Source organism: Urocitellus parryii, chromosome 9 (genome assembly GCF_045843805.1).
Source record: "Urocitellus parryii isolate mUroPar1 chromosome 9, mUroPar1.hap1, whole genome shotgun sequence".
Classification (NCBI taxonomy): domain Eukaryota; kingdom Metazoa; phylum Chordata; class Mammalia; order Rodentia; family Sciuridae; genus Urocitellus; species Urocitellus parryii.
Genome location: NC_135539.1, coordinates 108,880,207 through 108,904,689, shown reverse-complemented (window position 1 = coordinate 108,904,689; position 24,483 = coordinate 108,880,207). Strand labels below are relative to the sequence as shown.

At 46.8% G+C, this 24,483-nt stretch overlaps 1 protein-coding gene across 1 annotated transcript in view; it reads right to left on the bottom strand.

Moving 5' to 3' along the window:
- Lamb3 (laminin subunit beta 3) overlaps window positions 1-24,483 on the bottom strand; it is a 58,986-nt gene that overhangs the window by 20,500 nt on the left and 14,003 nt on the right. Inside the window, exons 2-7 of the mRNA XM_026387499.2 lie at window positions 17,151-17,218; window positions 16,864-17,055; window positions 15,147-15,234; window positions 14,233-14,387; window positions 3,552-3,666; window positions 2,930-3,003 (exon numbers count right to left, since the gene is read on the bottom strand). Coding sequence (XP_026243284.2) covers window positions 2,930-3,003; window positions 3,552-3,666; window positions 14,233-14,387; window positions 15,147-15,177 — 375 coding nt within the window. The 5' untranslated portion in view covers window positions 15,178-15,234; window positions 16,864-17,055; window positions 17,151-17,218. The remainder of the gene's footprint in view (window positions 1-2,929; window positions 3,004-3,551; window positions 3,667-14,232; window positions 14,388-15,146; window positions 15,235-16,863; window positions 17,056-17,150; window positions 17,219-24,483) is intronic.

Sequence of the window (24,483 nt, the reverse complement as noted above, 5' to 3'; positions counted from 1 at the left end):
CCACTTCCCCCACCAGTCTTCCATGCCAGAAAATTCTCCCACACCTGCACTTCCCACGGCAACCATTTTTATCCCTAGTAAACCTGGGTTCTGTCCTTCTTCTCCCCCGCACCCGCCCTCTCCTCATCTCTGATATGGTCATCTATGGCCATAGTCCAGGCTGTGGTCATACTGAGCCTGAATTATTGCCACAGCCTGGAACTCATGTCCAGCCTCTGTCCTGGACCTCCAACCACTCCCCCCACTTCATCAGAGAGATCTTCCTGAATCGTCTATTTGATCATGACGCGCCACTAACAATCTGCATTGGCCTAAAGATAAAATGCAGGCTCGAGGCATGATATACATATGTCCTTGTCCCTTTTCTTGGTGATCATCTCCATTCTGGGTGGCTTCCCAGCTTGTGCCACTTCTTATACTGTAAGTTCATAAACTCAAGCTCCAAAATAGAACCTAAATCAGACCCACCTCTCTGGCTTCAGGGCCACCTCCTCTCACCCCACCACCACCCCTTAGCCTTCCCCACACTCTCCATCTTACATCTTTTCATCCATTCTCTCTGACCTCTTAACTCGGTCACACCTGCCCCAAACAGAAAGAGCTCTCTCTTTGAAAACATAAACATGGACTGTGTCATTCCTTAGCTAAAAATCCTCCAACCCACTCTTTTTAAAATCAGATCTTCTGACGGTGAGAGAAGAGGCCCTGAGTTCCTGGGCCCCGACTGCCTCCTCACTCTCCTCAGACACTTCCATCTCCACAAGAGTTTAACCACGCCAACCTCACTCCCTCAACACCTTGGTGCCGGTCCTCCTGTCCTGCTTCTGCTCAAAATGGTCCTCCCCCAGGGCATCCCCTCTCATCTTCTGTTCTCAGTTTAAATGTCACTTCCTCGAGGAGATCTTTTTATACCTATCCAAGGTGCATTCTTCTGCCCACACCATGCTCATCCCACCCCACCCCACCTTTATTTCCTATCCCAGCATCTCATCTCCTTCCGAAAATCCACCACAATTTCCAATGAATTATGTTTTAGTTTACTACTTTTTATTTTCTCACTTTAGACCAGGATTTCTCAACCTCTGCACTGTTAATATTTTGAGTTGGATAACCCTTAGTTCGAGGGGCTGCCCTGTGCACTGTAGGATGGTTAGCAACATCCCTGACCTCTACCCATCAGATGTCAATACTATATCCACAGTTGAGACAACCAAACATGTCTCCAGAAATTGCCACATATCCCCTAGGGAAATGTAGACAGCCAAATCACCCTTGGTTCAGAAAACAACACACTAGATCGTAGGCCAATTGGCCCAACTCGCTCACAGCTGTATCCCCAGCATTAAGCACACAGTAGGTGGTTCATATATATTTTCTGGATGAATGTATCTTTAGTCTGCTGCCCCCTACACATTTACATCTGTAAATTCACCACTCATCAGTCTACAGCCCTCTTACCTCCATAAATGCTTTTTAGCCACCAAACCCAGAAGGGATTCACTGGCCCCCTCCCCAATTGTATACCTTCCTGTCTCACCTCCTGGCCTTGGTGCTTGCTATTCTCTTGGCCTGGAATGAATATTGCCTTTGCCCTGGTTATTACTGATCTATGAAGTTTAATCTTCCCCTGAATGCATTCTATGAAAACCCCACCACCACCCCATACCAAGGCAGACCTAGCTGGATACCCCCTCCCATGCTCACCAAGGCCTATTCTTACCAATGTCCCAACACCCATTACACTGTCACTACTAGGTCTTGGTCTTCCCTGCATATTGTAAAAGCAGCTTGAAGAGTGTTGATTTAGCTTTACTTATCTTTCTATCCCTAACATCTGACATCAAACCTAACATGTAATCAGTGTCCAATATGTGTGTGACAAGAACTGACAAATAAATGAATGGGTGAAGCATCATAAAGCAATGAGACCATTTAAGAGTGTCCATCCAAGTGACAGTTGCCCTTCAAAACTGTCACCTTTCGAGACTGGGCATCCATTCAAACAATGCTGTCCTTTCTCAAAATACTCTTGACCTTTACGCAAGGCATGGCTCTTAGAGCCAACTTTCTCAGTCATGTAAGAAATTAGGTCCTATTGCTTTTTAACTCCAAGCACTTTTTAACTCTTGAAAATCATATTGCTTTTCCTGATCATCTAATCTTACTAACCAAACTTGATCCTTTCATATTTAACAATTTCTGTAGAAATAATGAAATCAAAGCTTCTGTGAAAAGAAAAAAATGACCTGTCACAAATGAATGAATGTATTCCCACCGGGCACAGTGGCACACACCTGTAATCCCAGTGACATGGGAGGCTGAGGCAGGAGGATTGTAAATTTGAGGCCAATCCCAGTAATTTAGTGAGGCCCTAAGCAAGGGAAGAATGAAGGAAAGTCCTCTCTAAAAGGATTATCTCAGAAATTAGTCCAAGAATCTGAAAATAATTTGAAAAGTAATAGCACTGGAGGAGTGGAAGGCCCATCAAGAGAGCCGTCCTAAAGGGACACCTTTTGCATGGATAGTTCTTCGCTATTGGCTAAATTTAAAATCATCTGCAAAGTTATTAAATAGAATCTACCAGAATACACAGTGGATAATAAGCAATCGGGCCCAGCAGAATCAGTACTTGGCAGAGTTGAGTTAATCAGATGGGTTAAGGATAGGGGATACAGAGAGGAAGAGAATAGACAATCTTGGCATAAACAAGACAGGGAGCCTAGCAACACAATTCCTTTCAAGAGCCATTCCTCTGTTGCCACCATGATATAAGCTCGTGGTAAACGACTCCAGGCCTGGGGAGGGGGCCACGCAGCATTTGGTGCTATCACTCCCAGCCTGGGAAGACAAGAACAGTGCTCCTCCATGGCCTAAGCCCACATAGCGCGGGACCGCCTCTCTTATCCATCACCGTTTCCAAAAAGCACACCTTAAAATCCATTGTGATGTCATGAAGCTGCAGTCTCCTGTCCAAGTCCAGCTGCAGAGAGACAGGGCTCACATCTGAAAGGAAAAATGGTAAAAGCATTAGGTCAGAGACTTCCCACCTTCCCAGGCCTGCATAAGGTCCTGGTCTACACTAGCTCTAGGAAGTGCAAAACACTCCAACCTTGATTCTCTGGTTTACCTCTGGGAGAGGAGATTACCAGTACATTTGTACTTGGGTGATCTATTCAAGATCCTGTCTGATTTTGGCCAAATTTCCTCCCCGCCATCACCTGATGCTTCTCACAGCTTAGTGGGTTTCAACTTGTCTGTCCACACTGATTCTGAAGCTCAATTCTTTCCATGCACCACCCATTGAGACTCCATAGAGTGAAATAAAGGCAGTTCTCACTCCTCATAACCTTCCTTAACATCCAAAAAGCTTTTCACCTCTAACACCCAACAGATCTCAAATATATATATAGAAGGTTCTGCTTGTCAACCTCCCATGTCCCACTGCCATAAGAAATACCTAGAAACCCAAAGGGTTCCTGAGCACCTCCATCCACCCCCAGCCTGTGGAGCCCCCCCGCAAGTTTGAGCCCCTATAGGTGGGAGATCCTCACCATTCTGGGACTGCCACCAGCGCATGGGACCAGAGGATGAGACCACATTCTCCACTCGGTGACTATTGTAGTTGTGAGGCAGCCTGGAGTCACACTTGCAGCATTTCAGTTGCCACTGTTGGGGAGGGAGATGGAAGAGGCTCAGGGTCGGGAGGACCTCATCAAATTAGCCCTTGTGTCCTGAGATCCCAACATATCATGCCCTCTGTGGGATCCTACCTCCAGGGATCCATTGGTTTCATTAATACACCTGGAAAGGTGAATTTCTTAAAAACAGGGCTATTGGACATCTTTTAATTTAATTCCTTCTGTCCCTACTAACATACAATTGAATAGTAAAACAGATGTTGTATCTATAAAGGAATATAAAGTGGTGAAAAAAAATAACCTTGAAACACAACATTGTCTTGAAGAGAAACTTGAGAAGAGTGCCAAAGGCTACAAGAAGGAGGAGAGATTTGCATCCATTTAGCATGAAGTATGTGTCAGATGCAAGCTGGAAAGTTTTATATCTGATCTCCTTTACCCTGAAAGCCTGCCTGGCGAAGACTGGGATTTTGAGGATCAGGGAGAGGGGACACCAAAAACAGATAAAGAAATTTGGGTTTTCGGGGCTAGCTTTGTTAACCCACTTCTTACACTGATTTTCTTTATAAATTGAGTGTGGTTGGACTAGAATCATTCATTCATCCAACAAATATTGATGGAGTAGGTACCAAATGCCAGGCACAACTGTGGGCTCTGGAGTTAAAATAGTGAACAAAACAAAGGCCCTGCCCTCAGGGGGATGATGTTAAGTGATTTCCAGGGCCTTCCAGCACAGACACCTGGGATTGTAGGGTCTCCCCACTTTCATATTCCCTATCCATAAGAGAGAAGCCAGCCTCACTGAGGAAGTCCCCAGGAAACCTCATCTTCCCTGGACTGTGCCTATCTCTTCAAGTGCTATGAACCCCATGGGCTCCATGGCAGGAAGAGATCACCAAGAAAAATATATGACCATGGAGGCCACATGTACCTTGCTCTTTGAGTTTGTGCCTATGCATACACATGCACCTGCACGCACACACACACACACACACACACACACACACACACATATACACAACACAGATTACAAAACAACTTTGTCCCGGCTCCCCCATGTTATACATACAAAATTGCTTTTCTCTGAGTAAGCATGATCCCAAGCCCTGTGCTCAACTTCAAGAGCACAATCCAGAGGACTACAAATTCTTCCTTCTACAAAGCAAAAGTAAGTCTTCGATAGAACCTCCCTACCCTGCTGGTCCTTCCGGGTAGGGACAACTGGACCTCCACATACCCCAGGCCTCTGCTCTTCCCTAAATCTCCTTTCATCACAACTGAGAAGGGGCTCTGGTGGCCATCTCTGCAGCCTGCTGGTTCCTCGGACTCCACCACATTCATAAAAGGCCATACACAGACAAGGCTGATGTCTTAGAACTGAATGGATTCACTGCCAGCTCAGTTCCAAAGAGATGGAGTGAGTGTGCCGTGCCTGTGCCTTGACTTGAAGAAACTCCTTGCCCAGCACTCATCTTCCCCCTCCACTGCCAACAAAGGTGGGACCCAGAGAACACAATGGGGGAGCCACAGGCCCTGCCCTGGGCCTGGGCTTCCCACTCCACTTCCCAGCTCTCACATCCAATCTGCAAAAGAAGAGAGCTGTCACCCTTCCTGATGCTTGGAGGCATCCTCATCATAATCAAAATCCGCCTTACTAAACACTATCCTTTGGGAGTTTAATGCTCAAATAATGCCAGCGCATGTGCCCTATATAAACAGCTCCCACTACCCACCTGTCCCTTCCCCATCCCTGTCACTGTCCCTTCCCTTGCCCTGCTACATTATTCTTCATAGTACATATCTCCACTTGACATCTGTGCATTTATCATCTGTTTTTTGTTTGTTTGTTTATAGTTTGTTTACTCCATGAGGTCAGGGGGATAATGATTGCTTTCCTTCCCTTTTGTAGTCCCGCTGTATAGAAATGCATCTAGCACATAGCAGACCCTCACTAAATACTTGTTGAATGAATGTACGAATTGTAAATGCCCAATAAATACCAACTATTTTCATTAACATTATTGATAGACGCTTCCTTCCCTCACCCGGAGTTTAAAAGGAGGGGTGAGGAGTAAGGAGAAAATCAAATGTCAATATTAAATGATGGGCCTGTACTTCCAGCTACTCTGGAGGTTGAGGCAGGAGAATTGCTTAAGCTCAGGAGTTCAGAATAAGCCTGGGCAACATAGTGAGACCCCATAGCAAAAATAAATAAATAAACAAAGAAGTGATGGAGTGACTACTATGTACCAAGAACTATAATAGGTAATTTCAATACAATTTCCCATTTAAATTTCATGATAACTTTTATGTGATAAGTACTGCTCATCCCATTTTATTTATGAGAAGGCTGAGGCTCAAAGAGGCAATATGACTTTCCTATGGACTCATCACCAGTGTCAGCACCAAAGAGTCCCCAACCACCTCTCTCACCCTCACTTTTTTCCCCTCCCTTTTATCCCCTATTTCCATAGGAAACCCTGTGAGAGGCACAGTAAAGGGTGACCATCTCTATCTTGCCCAGTGAACTCCAAGAAGGGTTTGTGCGGACCCTGAAGCCAATCGTGGGAGATGCCCAAGGCAAAGAGTCTTTGAGAAGAATCGGCTTCTTCAACTCAGTGACCACTAAGACTGGAGATGTGTCCCTGCGGAATACCTGGGCCTTGACCATAGTCCATTCTGAGCCAGATAAGGCTCTTGCTGGAGTCTGACTCCCCTCCAGAACCCTATTTTGGTCCCTGGCAATGAGCATGCCCTTCTCCACACTCTGCCCAGCCCCTCAGGGGCAAACTTTTCCACTCCCCATCCTCTGTCTGCACTCAGCACATGTCCTGAGGAGAGACAAGGGCCAGCTGCCTTCCGGCCAGGCGCCTGTCACCAGAGCTCCCCACTCCCAGCTCTGCTGGGAGCTGATCCCAGCCTGCCCTTGGCCAGGAGAGTGCCAGAAACAAGGCTCTTTCTTTCCCTGGGCCATGGGACAAAGAGCTAGAGACTGTGGAAATGCCCTTGATACTCCCAAATGACAGAATATTATGTAATTATTAAAGACAGTTTAGTGGGTGCAATTGCCAGTAACACAAAAAGAAATTTTTAAAAAGTTGAAATAAAAAGTTTAATTACATGAAGGAGTGACTACATTTCCTAATTATGGGGAAAAAAAAGTTGGACATAAACTTGTACAAACATCACCTCAGACATATTTTTAAACATTTAGAAAATGTCTGGAATGAAATATAGCTATATATTAGATGACACCATATGAAATTGCTGATATTCACCCATTTTGACTTACAAACATAACAACTAGATAGTTCAACCTAATATCTGGGTAACAGGATTCTAGGTCAGATTTTTCTTTTTCTGTTATCTTTTAATATGTTTAAACATTTATACCTTGAATATATATTAACTTTTATACTCAAAAAACAGACAGCATTAGAAAACAAAATAGACTTAAAAATGTGAGCGTGTTCAGCACAGGCTTATTCCCCTGCCTCCTCCCTTGGTCTCCCCAGGGGTAGTCGGGGCTCTCCATGCCTTCTTCACCCTCCTTCCACGTGTGCAGGCACTGATGGAGGGATCAGATGGCCTCATGGGCTTAAAAACTATGTGCTGCTTATCATAGTAACATAGCTAAGGAGGGATTTAGTTCAATCCTTGGAGGCAGGCTAAGCCAACAGGCTTGAGACAGGTATTTTAAGTAGCTCAGCTTGTCAACTAGCTGGTGGGATGAAGGCCTGAAATAGAGCAGCTTGTGACAGAAGCCTGTATGAAGACAAGCTGCATATTTCTTGTTTCCCCTGGGCCTCAGTGTCCCTGTCTATTTTATTCTTGTGAGCTCATTTGTAGCCCGGACATGTACACACACATATATATGCATGTAGGTGAGTCTCAGCATGAGGCTCTTCCTCTCTTGGGTGCTACGTGCCTCCGTCTCCCTCAGAGATGGAAGCTCTCAGCTGCAGCTGCCTCCCGCTCTGGGGTCATCTGGCCAGCATCCTCCTGGCTGTGCCAGCTCAGAGATGCAGCAGTATTATCAATTCAGCGTGTCAGGCCTCCAGCCAGTTTGGCTTCTGCTTGCTCTCCAGCTGGAAATGCTGGGCCTTCTCCCCTCTCTTAGAGCTTTCTAGAAGCTCAGCAGTCTGGCCGGAAGACAACCCTCCCAGAGAGTTGGAGGAGGGCAGAGGAGTAAGCAAGGGCCAGCGGGGGGCCTAAATCTCAGTGGAGAAGGGTGGAAAGAAAGGCAAATGCAAATGAAAAGCTCTGTGCCTTTGCAGAACACAGAGCTAATTCTGGGAGAAAATAGGAGAACGGGCTTGGGTTATACCCAGCACAGCTCCCTCTCAGGAGTGAGCCAGGGGACCGCCTGTGTCCATCTAAGAAGCTACAGCCAGGGTCATGGCCACCATCCAAGGCCAAAAGAAGGAAGCCAAGACCAAAACAAAATAAGACAAAACAAAACAAAACAAAAACCAGCTGCATTCAAGAAAAGGCATTTCCTCCACACCAGCTTCCTCATTGGTAAAATGCAGGGGTTGATGAGATAATGAAGTTCCATCGTGCTCCAACATGCTATTGGAATTCTCCTCTACTCCAGTTTATCAGCCCAGAAGTCAAAAGCGCTCCCAGCAAGTATACAAAGGAAGCAGGGGAAAAATAAGACATTGGCCAGATGCTGTTTTAGAAAAACTCTCTTCCTAGAGAAGAGGACAGTGGGAGAGGGATCCCTGAAGGTCTTTAGTCAGCAAAGTCTCTGTTAGATTCCATGAGCTGCAGCATTTCTATGGGAAAGGAGATTGCCAGGCAAGGTCAAAAGTCAGGGCCTGCAGCAGGTGCTGGCTGTTTTGAGCCATTTTCAACTTCAGGTTTTTTCCTTATCATGAAGTGAAATTTTGATCAGAGCCTTAACTTAGTGCAGCCCTATCTCCACCCTAACTAAATTTAGAAAGGTCGGTTCTGAAGCTGATTATAGAGATGATGCATACTATACACCCTGAAATTACACTGCACCAGTCTCTCTCATGAGCAGTGTGTGTGTGTGTGTGAGAGAGAGTGTGTGTATGTGTGTGTACATATATATGTATATGTGTGTGTGTGTGTGTGTGTGTGTGTGTGTGTGTGTATATATATATATATATATATATATATATATATATATATATATAATCTTACTTTATCTTTCCAAATTCAATTACATTTTACAAATAGTGGGTATTCCCCTTTTACAGATTAGGAAAGTGAACTTTAGATAAGAAGTATGTCCAAGCCCATAAAATTAGGAAGGGATGAAACAGAGATTCTTGTCCCAGGTTGTCTGACTCAAACCTACCTATGCTATTCTGATTTAAGGAGGACAGAGGTGAGCTGGCAACTACTAGAATTTGCCGACTAGAATGGGTTTGCAGGGTGCTCCCTTCCCAACTGTAGCACAGACCTGTCTAGAAACAGAGATGTCCCCCTCGTCCTGAGTGTGGAGAGCTGGCCTGTGTGTCTGGGACCTCTACAGGTTCCATGACTGACAGTGGCATTCTACAGCTCCAGGCAGAGGGCAGAAGGCTGTCAAGGAAATAAGGGAGGCCTGGCATATGTTGCCCAGAGGCTTCCAGGGTGCTGAACCCTAGGGTCAGGGGGGCAAGAGGCCAGGCCAGCAAAGTCGTAAAGCCACCCTGGTTCTGTGTCTAAGTCTTCTATTACACCTTTCCCCTTTCTTCTCTCCCTTTTGCTCCACAAGCCCCTCTTCCTCACTCATACCAGTCAGGACCCTCGGGTCTCATATTTTACCAACCCATGTTTGGCGTCTCTCTGACAGCAACCCCCTACCTTGCCCCTTTTCATTTTCTTCTATTCTCTCAAAATTGACTCCCCCTTGGTCTTACTCTCTTGAGACTCTGCAGAAGTCACAGTTAAGTTTCCATAAACCCTTGCTGAGATCTGAATGGTTGATCATAGGTCGATGTTTTGCCTTTCCTAGGGGTGACTGCATTTAAAACAAGAATCTCAACAATGTTCCATCCAAAACAGCGATACCCCAAAAGTAGGAGTTTGGGGATTTTTAGACCTTAGGCCTCAGGGAAACAGAAAAACCCATATTTTGGTCAGACAGGCTCAAAGTTCTCTGTAGGCAAAGGATGGTGATGATTGTACACATAGGAACACATCCTCAGCCTACACAATAGCTTTACTGAAGGTCAAGAAAACAGACAATTGCCAGACCCAAACGGGCAGTGGCTGTTAATGTGTGCACAGGTGGGTATGGGTATGCTTGTGTGTGTGTTGAGAAAGAGGGAATCTCCAACTGGCTGCGGCTCCCCAGTTTCTTTCCAAGAGATAAAAATGACAGCTGTTTGGTTTATACAGTTAATTAACCTGAGGAATGTGCTGTGTAAGACTGTTATTTAGGCAACTGGATAATTAAGTTTTCCCCCAAAAAGGGAGAGATGTAGGAGATAAATAGAACAGTAAAGGGAGCAAACACAAGGTTAGAGACATTATTGGGAGCAGAACCCAGAGGTGGAAGCTTCTAGATAAAACTCCCTGGTTCTAGAGGGTGGGTATCAGCCCACAGATGACCAGTAGATGTGGCTCAGCCTTTGCAGCCTGGCCCTGAGAAAGACTGAGGACCTACAGGGTCACACACATCACTCAGTTATCTCAGAAGCAGGCAGTCAATAATACTGAGCAAAAGGCTGACTAACTCAACTCCTTCATTTCATAAAATGGGAAATGGAAAAGGAGTCATGACCTTCACAAGGTCTCCAACTGATTCTAAAGGTCAAACCAGGACCAGAACTAGAGAGTCTTCACCCCCAATCTGGGGTGATGTCACCGACGACAGTGACTGCATTTGAATTCTTCAGCAGCCCACTGTGGATCAGATTGGCAGCAGTCACCTTGGGAGGCCGAGAGCAGACCAACCCCAGGATGAGGTGATTTCAGCGAGGTACGTGAGCATGCATCCTGATCAAGAAAGAAATGCTCAGGAGGGGGATCTGCAGATGGGCAGTCTCTGCATGCAGACACAGCCTCCGGAGGCAGGGACAGGGACAAGATAGGACAGAACAGTCAGCTTCTGCCAGGCACCTTGCATCCACTGTGCACATTCCTTTACACAATACTCAGAGCAACCCTTGAAGTGGGTGCTGTCAATTGCTCCTATTTACCAAATGAAGCTCTGGGACAGCACAGAAATGAATAAGGGGAAGGAGGTAACACAGTCACTTGATTCTGCCTTGAGACTAAAGAAATAATGGTGGTGGTGGTAATGGTGAGTTTACCCAGAAGTTATCTTGGAGCTAGAAGACAGCAAACAAGGGGATAGGCTGGAAGTGCAGCCTCAGGCCTTTTTGAAAAAGAGCAGCCTAGGCCCAAGCCCAGACATTTAATACGTCATCAAGGCGGGCTGCCGCCCAGAAGGCCAAAGTTGGGGAATTGGGGAGGAGGTGCCATAGGGCAAACCTGGCCAAGTCCAATATCCATTGCAAGGGTTGCAACATGAATCCAAAACCCAAAGAGCAAGCCCTTGAGACCAGTATGATGTAACCACTGAGACAGAATCAGACGGGAGAGGTAGCATGCAAACAGGCTAAGATGGGTCCACAAAAATGGAGCTGCTTCTCAGAGATCAGGAGATAAGAGAGACAATATTGAAACTGGGAGTCCCTGCTACTCCTGTAACTCCCACCCCACCATCTCCCTCTGTTAGTCAGTGGGATTGGAAGTGGGAGGTGCAGTAAGACAGAAATGTCCAAAAGTCATGAACCCCCACTGCACTTGAATCCATACCACATCAGCAGCAGGCAGTGTGTGCCCAGTGACTTTGTACTAGGCTCAGGGCTCGCCAGATCACCCCTGCATGGAAATAGAACAGAAGCACTAATCAGAGGCCTTAACTTGAGGATGGTGTGTACATGGGAGTGGGAGCTGGTAGAAAGGAGAGGTCAAAGGGTGAAGGGGTATTTTGGTGAACAGCTCTGTATCATCCACCTGTGACTATCCAGAACATGCCCCTGTGCCTTCTCAACACCTGTGTGTTTCCACCAGAAGGGTGGGGTCTCAACACATACTGAAAACTTTCCAACAGCTCATATGAATAACAAGAGCCACCCATGGGGTGTCATGACAATTAGCTTACATGAAACTCTTAGTATGATGCCTAGTGTATATAATGTGTGCTTCATAAATGAGAGTTGCTGCTAGTATCACTTAAGAACAAAAGAAACTTAAAGACTGGAACTGAAACTCAACACAGCTGAAATCTGAATTCTTAAATTTTTTTCACACAGCCACCACTGCTGGGAGTCATCAGTATATGTATCCATCGTTGGAAGCTATGGCCTACGAGAAGCTTACGCATGTAAAGGAGAGGAAAAAAGAAATGAAAAAAAGAGAGGAAGAGGGCAGGGAAGAGGTGCTGGTGGTCAGTAGTTGGCTCATTCCCAAAGAATGTGGGAGCAAAAGAGGGACCATCTTGTCCAACACTCACTCATGAAAGAGAAGAACAAGACTAAGGGTAATGTGGCAGACAAGGTCATACCACAAGTTAATGGCAGACCTGGAATTACACACCTCCTTCAAGATGCTCCCATCCCCTGTTATTTTCCAAAGGCTATCTGGATTTATTTCCTTTATAGGAAAAAGAGTTAATGCTTCTCAGCTTCCATAGCAGGAAAATAGCTGAGATTTATCCATCCCCAGGGTTGCAAAAGTCTAGACTTCTCTTTTGCAAGCACGGTGTTTAGCTCTCAGGGGGCTGCTTACAAACATGGAATGCAGCTGGCTCCCTGGGGCATCTGGGAGAAGGAGAGGGCAGACCATGGAGAAGCCAAAAGCCCAGGCCTAGCAGGGGAGAGGCTGTCCAGACAGGGCTGAAAGCAAGGGCACGTCCCAATATGGGGGCTTCTGATCTCTCCTTGCTTCCCCTTCTAGAAGGCAAGTCAGTCTGATGAAGAAACCAGCAAGAGGTATCCCTGGAATTTTCAGACATGGGCTCAAAGGCACATGACTGGGCAGTGGGGAATATAGGAAGGGGGCAGCTAAAATCGTTCTGTTGCCTAGAAAGCTCAATGATTCCAGGTCTCCCGATGCTTGTGGAGTCATCTGGGCCCATAGGGAGTACTTGCTGTACCCAACCCTGTCAAATGGGCTTTCCCACATCCAAGTGGGTGAGACACAGCCATCTCTGCTCAGCACCTCTGAAGTTATTATTCAGTACTATTAAAAATAGCCAAGAGAACACTAGGGACTAAAAGGCCAATGAAGCCCAGAGGCCATATCAGATACTACCTTCCCGAGTCCTAAGGACAAGGGCACCTGGAAAGAAGAAACCATAAATAACCCGAGTCTCCTTCATAGCAATCAATCAATCTCACTTTCTCTTCCTCTCTCTCTCTTTCCCCCAAAGGCTGCAAAGATTCAGGGCAAACCATGTTTTAACCACTTCTTTCAGGACTATGTTTATTTGGTTGGTTGGTTTGGGTTTTGGTACCAGGGATTAAACCCAAGAGCACTAAGCCACATCCCCAGCCCTTTTAATTTTTTAAATTTTTAGACAGTCTCGCCAGCTCGCTTACTGTCTCACTAAATTGCTGAGGCTGGCTTTGAACCTACAATCCTCCAGCCCCGGCCTCCCAAGCCTCTAGGATTACAGGCATGCACCACCATGCCCAGCCAGGCTTATGTTTTGAGGGCAGCAAAATGACTAATAAAGCAACTTGAAGATAAGAAAACACTGAGTAATTAATTTCAACTTAGCAAAGAAAGATCCCACCTTGTTGAAGGGAAAAGTTCCTACAAAAGAGATTCAGATGCACCATGGAAGAAAAAGCACAACAGTTCTTTTAAAAAGCCAATTACCTAACAGGCAATGTTAATCAACATAGCTCCCAGAATTGAGCTCCTGGATTTGTTCAGTTTCTTTTCCAATTTATCAGTTATCTGACTGTCACTGATAACCTCATGTCACTTCTTCACTTATCTCACTGATTTGTTTTTAACAAGTTTGAGTGTTTTCCAGTGGACCACTAACAGATAAGTAAGTTGTCCCTTACACAAAACAGTGGCAAAACGCAAAAGATAGAGTCTAGCCTCTAGTCATATATTCTCCTTCTAGCTCTGCCCCACCCACACTCCAACACTGGTCAAAAAAGTGGTGGTGACAGAGGGACCACGCTCAACTCGGTCACATTGTAGCAAGAACACCAGTCAGTGCACATCCCAGCCCCCACGTTCCACCAGTCTTATCTTTGACCACCAAAGATGGCACCCAAGATTCTGCATACCTAAGAGATCAATATTTGTCCATTCGCCTATCCCCAAAGCTTGAAATCTATCCTTTGCCAATGCCCATGCTCAAGGGCTGAGAAAAAAAAACCTTTCCAGTTTTATCCAACGAAAGAGAGAAAAAGGACATTTGGCTAATTCTGAGTATATTCTCTCTTGCCCAATTAACATGTAAATTCCTTAAAAGCAGGGATCTAGCCTTAAGTTTCTTATATTTCTCTGCTCTTCACAGTTGCACACTCTAAGTACTCAGTGAACAAATGGCAGGCCCACCCCACCTTTCTCCAGTTCAAGAGGCCATAGAAGTAGATCCTACCTCTCCATACTGTGTGCAGTAGGTCTCAGGCTTGGTCAGTCCACAGGTAGATGAAGCTCGGAGAAACCGGGTCCTTCCAATGAGCAAATCCCCAACAGGTGGGTAGCAGGCCCCACGGGAGCAGGCTTGTTGGGCACGCAGGAAGCTGGGCAAGGCTGAAATCACAGGGGTGTGCTAGGGTGCGGCCCAGAGAGAGGAGGGTTTAACTGGCCCCATATCCCTCAGGAGAGTTGATATTTGCAGGGCTGGACCCTCTGTCTCACTCCTGACCCACTCCCTGCTGGTGGTAATGATTATAGTCCCAATACTATTAGATGAGAAATTTGATTTTATATCCTATAATCCCAAGTTTAAAAAGAAGAGGTGAATGTTCAGAGGAGAAACATGGCAACCTGAACCCACCCAACCTTTAAATGTTGTGTCTACAGGGGATTTTAGAATCAAGCTAGAGATACACCCAGCCATCAGGACATGGTACAAAGCTCTTTTTGCCTCATGCATGTTCTGTCAACAGCCTAGAGGAGGGGACTGCTGAGCCATCTGTGGAAGATGGAGAGAGGCGGCATTCTTTCTACTCGTTTATCTGCAAAACTGATCCAGCCACTTTTTTCAGGTATTCAGTTACGATTCACTAGAAAATCAAAAATTCAAGTCACAGTGGCTCTAGAACCTGCTTGAAAGTGAGAGGGTAGCAAATAAATGGTGTCAAGTGCTCAGGAAATGACACACCACCCTCAGATATTACTAAAAGACATTTGGGAGCCTTTCAAGAGAGGCAGAGAATCTTCTTCCTCAAAGGCCCTACAGAGTACGGAAACTCTCACAGATATCCCCATTAGACTTTGGCAAACTCTCTTCTACCTGTGATGGTCACCTCCCTGCTCTAGGACGAGACATGGGACAGGGACACTTACCAAAACACAGGAAAAGGAACAGCCTCATCATCAGCCAGTGGGGTGATCCTCAGAGAGACCCTCACCTTTGGGCAGAGCGAAGCAGACTCTGTAAAATAATGCAACCTCCTTAGGGGACATGAGCCCCTTTCTTTTTAGGCTTTTGGGCTCATGTTTTTTTTCAGAAGTGTTACTTAGGGTCCTGGCCAACAGCAAGCAGCAAGCACATTTGTAACCAAAAATCTTGGAAAATGTCAGAGTCCTAGAACCCCTTCCTAGCTATTGTGTGACTCACAGGGTACCCTGGGAAAATCCCATTCCTCCCAGACTTCAACTTCTTCCTGTGAAATGGTTAGGAAGGAGGATCAACCCTGCTCACTCCGCTGGGCCATGAAGAGGACGTGGGGAGTAGAAAGGAACAGAAAGAGAGCTGTAGGGAGACCCCAGGCCTTTCTCCTTCCTCCAGGGAGAAGATTGATCTTCCTCAGGGCCTGGACCAGCAGTCTCAACCTACAGTCCAGCCTACAGTCCAACAGGCAAATAGGTCAAGTGGCTGAGAGCCTGGGAGCAAGCCCTCTCCCACCATTGGCATCACCAAGAGCCACAGTGAGGCTGAGGCTGTGGTGAGCATAATTCTAGACTAAGCAGATAACTGAGAGGCAATGGGAGACAGGTGGGGCCTGGCTGTTTTTTAAAGAGTGATAGAGGATTTAATCTAAACTGAAAGTAAACCAAAATATCTCATTTATGGGCAGAGAATCTGAAGGCAGCTGGAAATGAAGATTCAGAAGCCTCAAGTGGGGGGTCCCAGAGGTGCGCCCGCCCCGTGGAGGCATGCTCCATCCTTCCTCCTGCAGTGTCCTCCCTATGCCTTGGATTGGACCTTGCTCTACTCCAATGACAGCCACACACTCCATTAGCTGGCATAGAGGGATGGGGGACTGGCATGGGTAATCTGGGGGCATTTCTGGCAACTTTAAACCTTTAAATCCTACTGCTTTAAAATCATTTTTTTCCATCAAAGGGAGATAAGTAGAGAAACCTGGACCAGGGGGGAGAAAGAAGTAGAGGGAGGGGGTAAGTATTAGGGAATGATATTGGTCAAATTATATTGTTATGTTGTGTGCATGTATGAATATGTAACAAAAATCCCATCACTACCTACAACTATAATGTACCAATAATAAATTTTTTTTTAAAAAAAGTGGAAAGAGAAAAATAATAATTCCTTCCAATAGCCAGCATGCAGCTTAAGGTCCCACGATTGTCAGTGACCTAAGAGAGAGACCTACCTCCCGATTTTCGTCCAGTGCTCTCTCTGCAGTCCCACCCCAGAGCTGGAAATCCCCCAGGAATGAAGCACTCTGGGCTGGGCCAGCCCACCCTTCCCGCTTCTCTTTTGTGTTCAGTTCCAGACCTGAACCGGCTTTCTTCTAAGTCACTGAGGTGCTTATCAGAGGTAGAAAAGCAGAGCAAACAGCAGCAGACATCTTAACCAAGCGTTTGGAGGTGCACTCACTCAGGTGAGCTCCCAGAGGGAGGAAGGAATCAGGCTCTGCTACCAGCTCCAGGCACCCAGAGACAGCCCTGCTCCCTACCCGCCCCCTCAGGGCAGGTGAAGGCAGGTAACCTACCTCTCCCGGTGATACTGTTTGCTCGCCAGATCGCCTCTCTAAGAGCTCCCCTCAAATGTGGGGGTCTCCTCTCTTGGCTTCAAAGTTTTAAACAACAGCCTCACCTCTGGAGACTCCCTGGCTGGGCGTAGTCCCACTGCAGGGCGGGCCTCAGGAATCTGGTAGCAGTCACGCCCATCTGTCGTCACTGCACCCCCACCCTCAGACGAGACTGGGCACGTGGGCCATCCTGAGGCTCTGAAGCAAGCTCTGCAGTGCCCACCGACCTATGGGTGCCTTGAGGGTTGGAGAGGGTCCTGCAAACAGAAAGCACCAGGCAAATATGAGTGATCATTATAGACCTGGACCCCTGGAGTGGGCAAAGGCTCTCAATTTGGTACCAGGCACTTACTTGGCATCTTTCCAAGGCCAGTCGTGGTCAGCTTCCTCTTATTTCCTGGACCACCCTAGACAAGAAGACTAAGCAGGGGACACAAAGAGCAGAGCTTGTATACAAAATGTTAAAGCCTAGACATAGGGTTGGGCTGGCAGGTGGAGAAGACCCAAGCATCCAGACCCCTCACAAGGGGAAAATGTGGAAAATCCCAGCTTCTTGGGGAACTTTGGAGGATCCTTAAAAGGATCAGGAAATGGTCAGGGCTCAACTCTCCAGGGAAGTTTAAGAGGGATGAACAGAAGAACTCCAAGCCTCGCCTCTGGCTACCTCCACAGAGTTGGCAGGGAGCCCTCTGACAGGTAACTACCTGTGAGTCACTGCCTGGGCTGCAGGGAGGGCTGGTCTGCTAGCCCCTCCCTCCTGGGCAGGAATGCCAGCCCCGAGGGCCAGAAAACAGACTTGACCACAAGTGGTGGAAGGAAAAGCTGAGGCAGAGCTGGACTAGAAAAGTCAAAGCAGACTTCCCCTGGCCCTCTGCCAGGCCAGAGAACACGGCTCCCTTTGTGGGACCTTAGGCGGGCTCCTAGCTGAGGGTTCCTAGGCAAAGAACCACTGTAAATGGCAGAAACAGGTCCAGGATGAAAGGCTGGTCTCATTGGACACTCTTTCCCCACCCTGCTGGGTCAGAGGGCTTTTGTGGAGACCTGGAAGGTCATTCAGTCCCCATCTTGGCCCTGGAGCACTTACCCTGGCATCCTTTTGGAACACTATTGCCTAAAGTTGCACTTTAAAGGAGACTCTTTCCCATTCTAGCATTTCAGTGTCTTCTAAGCAGAAAGTTGTCTACACCACAGGGGTTATGCCCAAGCAATTGGTTGGAGAACACTTAGGGACAAATGTAGGATTCTGTGGATTAAATGTCTAACTCCCACATTCTAATTTAGCACAGGTTCAGGTGGGTGGGGGAATACTGTAAGCAGCAAGTGGGCAGTAAGTTGTTTAGATGCATAGCTGGCGAGCCAATAAATGTTAGTGTCTTGCCCACTGTAAGAATTCCAGTGAAATCTGCCTTAACTCAGCAAGCAGAGGTCAGAACAAGAAACCTGACTTCATCAGCCCTGCAGAACACAGAGACCCCCATCAAGTCCACTGCAGAAAAGGGTCACTTTGAAGTCCCTGCATTTTGAGCCCTCCCACATAGTTCGTTTTCTCTCTCTCTCTCTCTCTCTCTCTCTCTCTCTCTCTCTCTCTCTCTCTCTCCCCACTGCCTCAACTCTGAACATAAAACTTCAGGGGACTTTCATTCTCTGCCCATCACCAAAGGATATGACAAAGAACTCAGTAATAATTAACTCAGCAGAAGAGAACAGGTGTCGTAATCCCAGTTCCTAGACCAGAGGAAAGCAGGCAGGGCAGACATGTGGGGGACCTCACCATGAGTAGCTGGAGCTCTTTAAATCCCCACTCCTCCCCCTTTCTGAGGCTAGAAGCTCAGGTAAATAAGCATTTGGTGTCTCAGACTTCACAAGCTGGGACAGATCCCTGAGATTGGCTTCACAGAATGGAAACGCCAATTGCTCTGCTAGGACCCCCCACGCACTCCCCAGCAAAGCTCAGGAAGCTGTTTATGCAGACTGCCAAGAGTAGCCCTCCTCTTCAAGGACATTGATCATTCCCAAATCAGGACCCAAAGCTCCCAGAATTCTAAAATAGAGCCTTAGGCTCAGCTGGGGTCTGACCAGGGCTAAAGAGGAGATGGGGACGTGCCCCAAGCACCTCATCCTTCCTCTGCACACCCCTTTCTTCTCACCCTGCCAGCCACTTTCCTGCTACAAAGGGCTCTTCTCCCCTGGAGCCTTGTTGGTTCATTAGAACTTTTACTTGGGAAAGCGGCTGGTGAAATCAGTCTTGACTCCTGTTTTTCACACATCCACACCAATCTACCGGTAAATGCCATTAGCTTCTCCCTCCCAAAGTAACCAGAATATAATTCCACCTTCTTGCATGGGCCTCTCTGCCCTGGACTTCTGCAACTGCACACCTGGTCTCCTCTGCACAGGTCTATTGTCAAAGCCGAACACAGCAGGTCACCTCACTCCCCTTCTGGGAACCCTGCATGAGCTCCACATCTCACTCAGGACCAGCCTCTCATTACCTCTCTACCTCTGCTACTTCCCTTCCCTGCCTTCACCCAGCCACAAAGATTCCTCGCTGTGCCTCCAGATGCCCCAGGTCTGCCTCTGTCTTAGGGTCTTTGCCTCAGCTGCTCCTGACACTTGAAATGCTCCTCCCCTGCATATCTTCAAAGCTAACTCACCATTTTGAAGTCTTTGTTCAAACTCTAATTTTTCAATGAGGCTTACTCTGGCTACCTTATTTAATTTTACAACCAACTTTCCTGCTTCATATCTGTTCAACATTCCTAACACACCCAACCCCACCTACTTTACATTTTTTGGTAGGTTTTTGTTTTCTTCTTTTTTCTTTCTTTTCATTTTTGGCAATACTAACCATCATCTAACCAACATAAAATAGTTTACCTATTTATCATGCTTACCTTCTGTCTTCCCCAATAGAATGTTAAGTCCAGGAAGGTAAAGGTGGTTGTGTATTTTGTTCACTACTCTCTTCCAAGCACCTGGCATATGGTAGGTGCTTACTATTTGTGCAATAAAAATATTCTCACTGAAGTATGAATAATTGATATCATTTAATGAGTCTCTCATGCTTTTTTTTTTTTTTTTTACACATTTGAAGGGGGCAGTCCAGGCTTTTGGTCACCAGAATGGATTATTAATTGTTGAAATTCATGCCTCAGTCAGCTGATGCTTGAGGTCTTTCTGAGGCACCTATCCCAGATGATAAAAATGTCAATATAGGCAGTACCTTCCTTTGCCTGCTTAGCAGTCACTCCTGGCAATGACTCTGCTAGAACATGGGGGTGGCATTAGAAGCTACTGTCTCCATTATCCATCTGTCAGGTTCAAACAGTGTAAGTTGCCAGGAAAAGCAGCCAAGATCTGATCACTGAGCAATCAAGTGATACGGAGCAAGGGAAGACGAAGAAAGGAAGAGAATAAAAGAGGAGGAGCAAGTCTGCTCCAGGCTGCTGCACTCAGGTGTTGGAGGAAGGGGCACCAGGTGACTAAGGCTCAAGCACCACCTGAATACAGTGAGTCATGACTGAGTCCTTGTCTGGGGAACAGGGTGGGCCCCAACAATGGTCCTGGGGATTAACCACGTGGCTAAAGCTGCCGTGGTCCTACACTCCAGCTATCCAGACAGTTGGTCACCTTCTCTGTGTCTCTCCCCAGAACCAGAGAGAGAAAGTGGGCCTGGAATGTGCCAGAGGCATGGAAGGGAGCCAGCTTCAGGCAGGGGCCAAACACACAGGACAGGAGGCTGAGGCCACCTGAGATGGGATGACTCTGTTCCACACCTTCCCCTCTCCCTAACCCTTGCCTACTCAACCAGGACATTTGCCTAGCCAGCAGACATGCAAACTAGCTCAGGCCTGAGATCTTAGAGAAACCAGGCAGCCGGCCTGACAACCACAGCTGACAATGACTGAGGGCCCTCAGTGTGGCTGGTACAACTCTAAATCCTCTCACTCAATGCCTGCCACTGCTAAGAGCCACAGCCAAGTAATACGATGCATGGCATTTTTGGTTGAAAGGTGACTCCAGCTAGCTATTGAGATGATATGATTATGTTAAGATTTACATTCATATGGATATTGGACTCCTGCTGTCCACCTTGGCCTGCTACAGGACTCCTGGAGAGTTCCCATTGGTTGGGGAAGTGCGGTAGGAGGGATTTCCGGAGGAGGAACTTCCTCTTGGGATCCGGGAGAACGCCGCATGTGTCCATCGGCAATCTTCCCGGGAGCGTCCGGGGCATTGGCGGCAGTTTCAAAAATAAAGTTTGTTCCTGCTTGAGTGGCTCGTGATTTTGTGCCCAGCCAGACTGCGGCATGCCACAACCCTGTGGGGGCAGATACCTCGGTGCCCTAACTTTGCAGATGAATGAAATCAGGTCCGTTTTCAATCATTCCCAGCTAGTAACTGGTGATTTGAGCCAAGACCAGTTTGCTCCAACATTCATATTCTTGATGGTTACATAGGGCTGCAGTTGTGCCACATCACCTAAAGTCCCATCTGCATCCTCTCTAGTCCATCAGACTCTGGACTATATGTCTCCCAAATCTCATCAAGACCCAACTTCTCAAAATTCCTTCTTTTGCTCTTGTTCCAACCCTTGGAGCACTGCTATTGTCTGGGGCTTCAGAGGTGGTGCTGATGCTATAGAAACATCCAGAACAGACACTACTCTTTTCCAAGTGCCTGGCATATAGTAAATGCTCAGGGACCTTCCTGCAGGTCTTCCATATTCACAGCTTCTCTTGTGTGGGCACAGATGGGAAAGGTACCATCTCAGGGCTCTGACATATACCAACATGGCTCTCTCCTTCACCAACAGAGCTGCTCCAAGGGAGGGCAAGAGTCAACAAGGAGGGGTGGGAAGACAAAGAAGTTGACTGGGCAAACATGGCAGTGAGATGACAGATTATGAAGCAAAGGGCATGATCAGATAACACAACTTCCCCCTCACCAAAAGATGGGGATTCCCTGCCCTGGGGTCAGGCTCCTGGGCCACTTTGGGGCCTCTACTCCTGTTCTGCCTCTCAAAGCACCTCCCCAGATGCCTCACACTTCCTGAGAAGTACAGCCCAGTGCTGCCTGCAGCTTGCTGGAGCCCTATGTTGACCATAGCTGGCTGGCTCCCAGAGAAGAAGGTAAATGAGAGATTCTCCTGCCACTCCCTCCAACCCCTCCCTGATTCTCACCTTCCTCCAGACAAGCTGGCTCTGCGCCATGCTCCTTCCTCCACTCTCCACCCTCTTTACCTCTGTTCAGCCATTGACCTCTGGGTACTGGGTTCTCAGGGTCTAACTCCAGGCTCTGTGACCTTTGGACGCAGATTTGCCATGTGGAGCTGACCGTGTGGCAGTGGCCCAGCCTCACCAAGAAGAAAGATATATACAACCATCTGAAAGGGCAACACGTAGCCACTCTGGCAGGTCAGAGCATCTGGGAACAGAGGACCTAGGCATGCTTGAGAGTAAGGGAGGTGTCTGCATCTTGACACCCTCTCCCCAGGCTACGGAGGAGCTACAGCATGAGATTTTAACATTCTAAATATGACCACGAAAAGGCCACTGGAGAGACAGAACAAATGTCTCAATGTTCAAATTGGCATTTGAGGGCTGAGTGTGGAGAAATAAGCACTTGTGGTTAGAGGGGAAGAGAGTATGGGTGTGTCTAGGGACCTGTCTGGAAGCAACACCATCTAAAGCCTTTTAATCATTACTTCCCACAGAACCTGTGGCCACACAGGGCTCTATGTATGGACTTGACCTAGCTCCAACTCTGCTACTTGATATATAGAATTATAGAAGTGTAAACTTGGGAAAGCTTGAGGCTGGAGATATAGCTCAGCAGTACAGCATGTACTTAGCTGGCACAAGGTCCTGGGTTCAATTCCCAGTACAAAAATTAAAAAAATAAATAAATAAACACCTTGGGCCAGTCATTCCCTGGGCCTCAGTTTTGTCATTTCTATTTAAAAAAAGGGGGGCGGTTAAATTCTACTAGTTCTCATCTAGGCTGCCCCTCAGAATTATTCAGAGCACTGAAAATATCACATACAAAGGTCAGGCCAGGTCTCACCCAGAACGTTCATTAACTTACAGATGCGCAGGGACATTCATACATTTTAATGGTTCCCCTGGGAATTCTAAGCTGCAGCCAGGGGTGGGAAATATTGAGTACATCTTCAGCTCTAGGGTGCTCTGCTTGAGTAGCTTAGGACGGTAGTGAAAAGCCTAGATTTTATAGTTAAAGAAATGAGGGTTCAAATCCCAGTTCTGCACTCACCAGCGAGGTGACTTTGGACACTGCAGCTAACATCCAGAAGCCCCATTCTGTCCATGGGAATCACGACAAAGCTCCCCATGGATCCAGTGAAGATTAAGAGAAATGATGCATACACAATTCTCAGCAAAGTGCCTGGCTATGTTCCTACTCTACAAAAAGTATCTGTTTCCACCTGCACCAAGGCCCAGGTATTGAGTGCTATGGTTGATGATCTTTAGATTTACTAACAAAGTAAATAGTACTCCCATCCAGATGTTTCATAACTCACCTGCCAGGCAATCAGCTGACTCAGGCTGTTCCCTTTGTCCCCCAGGGGAGTCCCAGGCCCCAAAGTGGGAATCTGTGCAGTTCTTCTACATTCCTTCGAGGCTGCAAACTCCCAGGGAGCCATAATCTGGGGAGAGAAGCCCTCAAGAGGGCCTGCTTCCTAGGCATTGGGCTATGTTTCTGTTCCTCCTGGACAGGAAAGGAGAAGAGGTGATGGTGGGAGGGAATATTTACAAACACAGAGTACAGAGGGTGGAGAGTAAAGGAACAAGTGTAAATGTGACAGGCGTTTTATTTTATGGCCTTCAAGTAAAACCAGAGTCCAACACCTGATAAAGACTGAAGTCAAAGCTAGTCTGGATGATACTTTGCAGCGGAGCTAGCCTCTGCATTCGCAGATCAAAGTCTTGTTGATTTCCCATCAGACAAGGATAATGAATCCTCACCCAATCTAATTCTTTCCCCTCGAAACAGAATCCAGAACCAGCCCTCTTCTGATCTAAAATATTGATACAGACATTTTTATAACTTTGGGAAGTATTGTTAACTGAAAGTGGGGGAATAAAACAAATTTGAAGAAAATCTTCTTAACCCTAAAAGAAAAAAAAAGTATTCAAGAGAAAATACCCCAAATATTAATATTTTCTACCTCTTTATGTTTCTATGTATATTCTCATCTTTCATGATGATTTTATTTTAGTAAAAATAAAATCAGTAAAAATAAAGATAACAGGTTTGGGATAAGGAGAGTGACTTGTGTCCAGGACAAGTCACCTTTGAGGATCTGCTCCCTGCTTCACCCTGAACCCCCTTCCTCTAAATCCACAGATTGCCTGAAAGCTTGCTCGGTACACTTTCAAAATATATTTATGTACACTTGCACGTAGATTTTGTAAGGTATGGTTTCCCTTCTTAAGAAGCATTGCTTCCAGGGGCTGTGAGATGTGTTCCATCAGAAGAGCACTTGACATGGTTCCTCTATAAACCTACCCACTAAGTATGTGAGGATGGAAGGAAAAAAGACAGGAAGGGAGGGCAGGCTGACATGGGATAAGAAACCAGGAGCATCTTGTCTTCCTGCCTCATAACTAACTGCTTGTATGGATTAGGGCAGACCACAAAGAAACAGTCCATTCTCATTTATC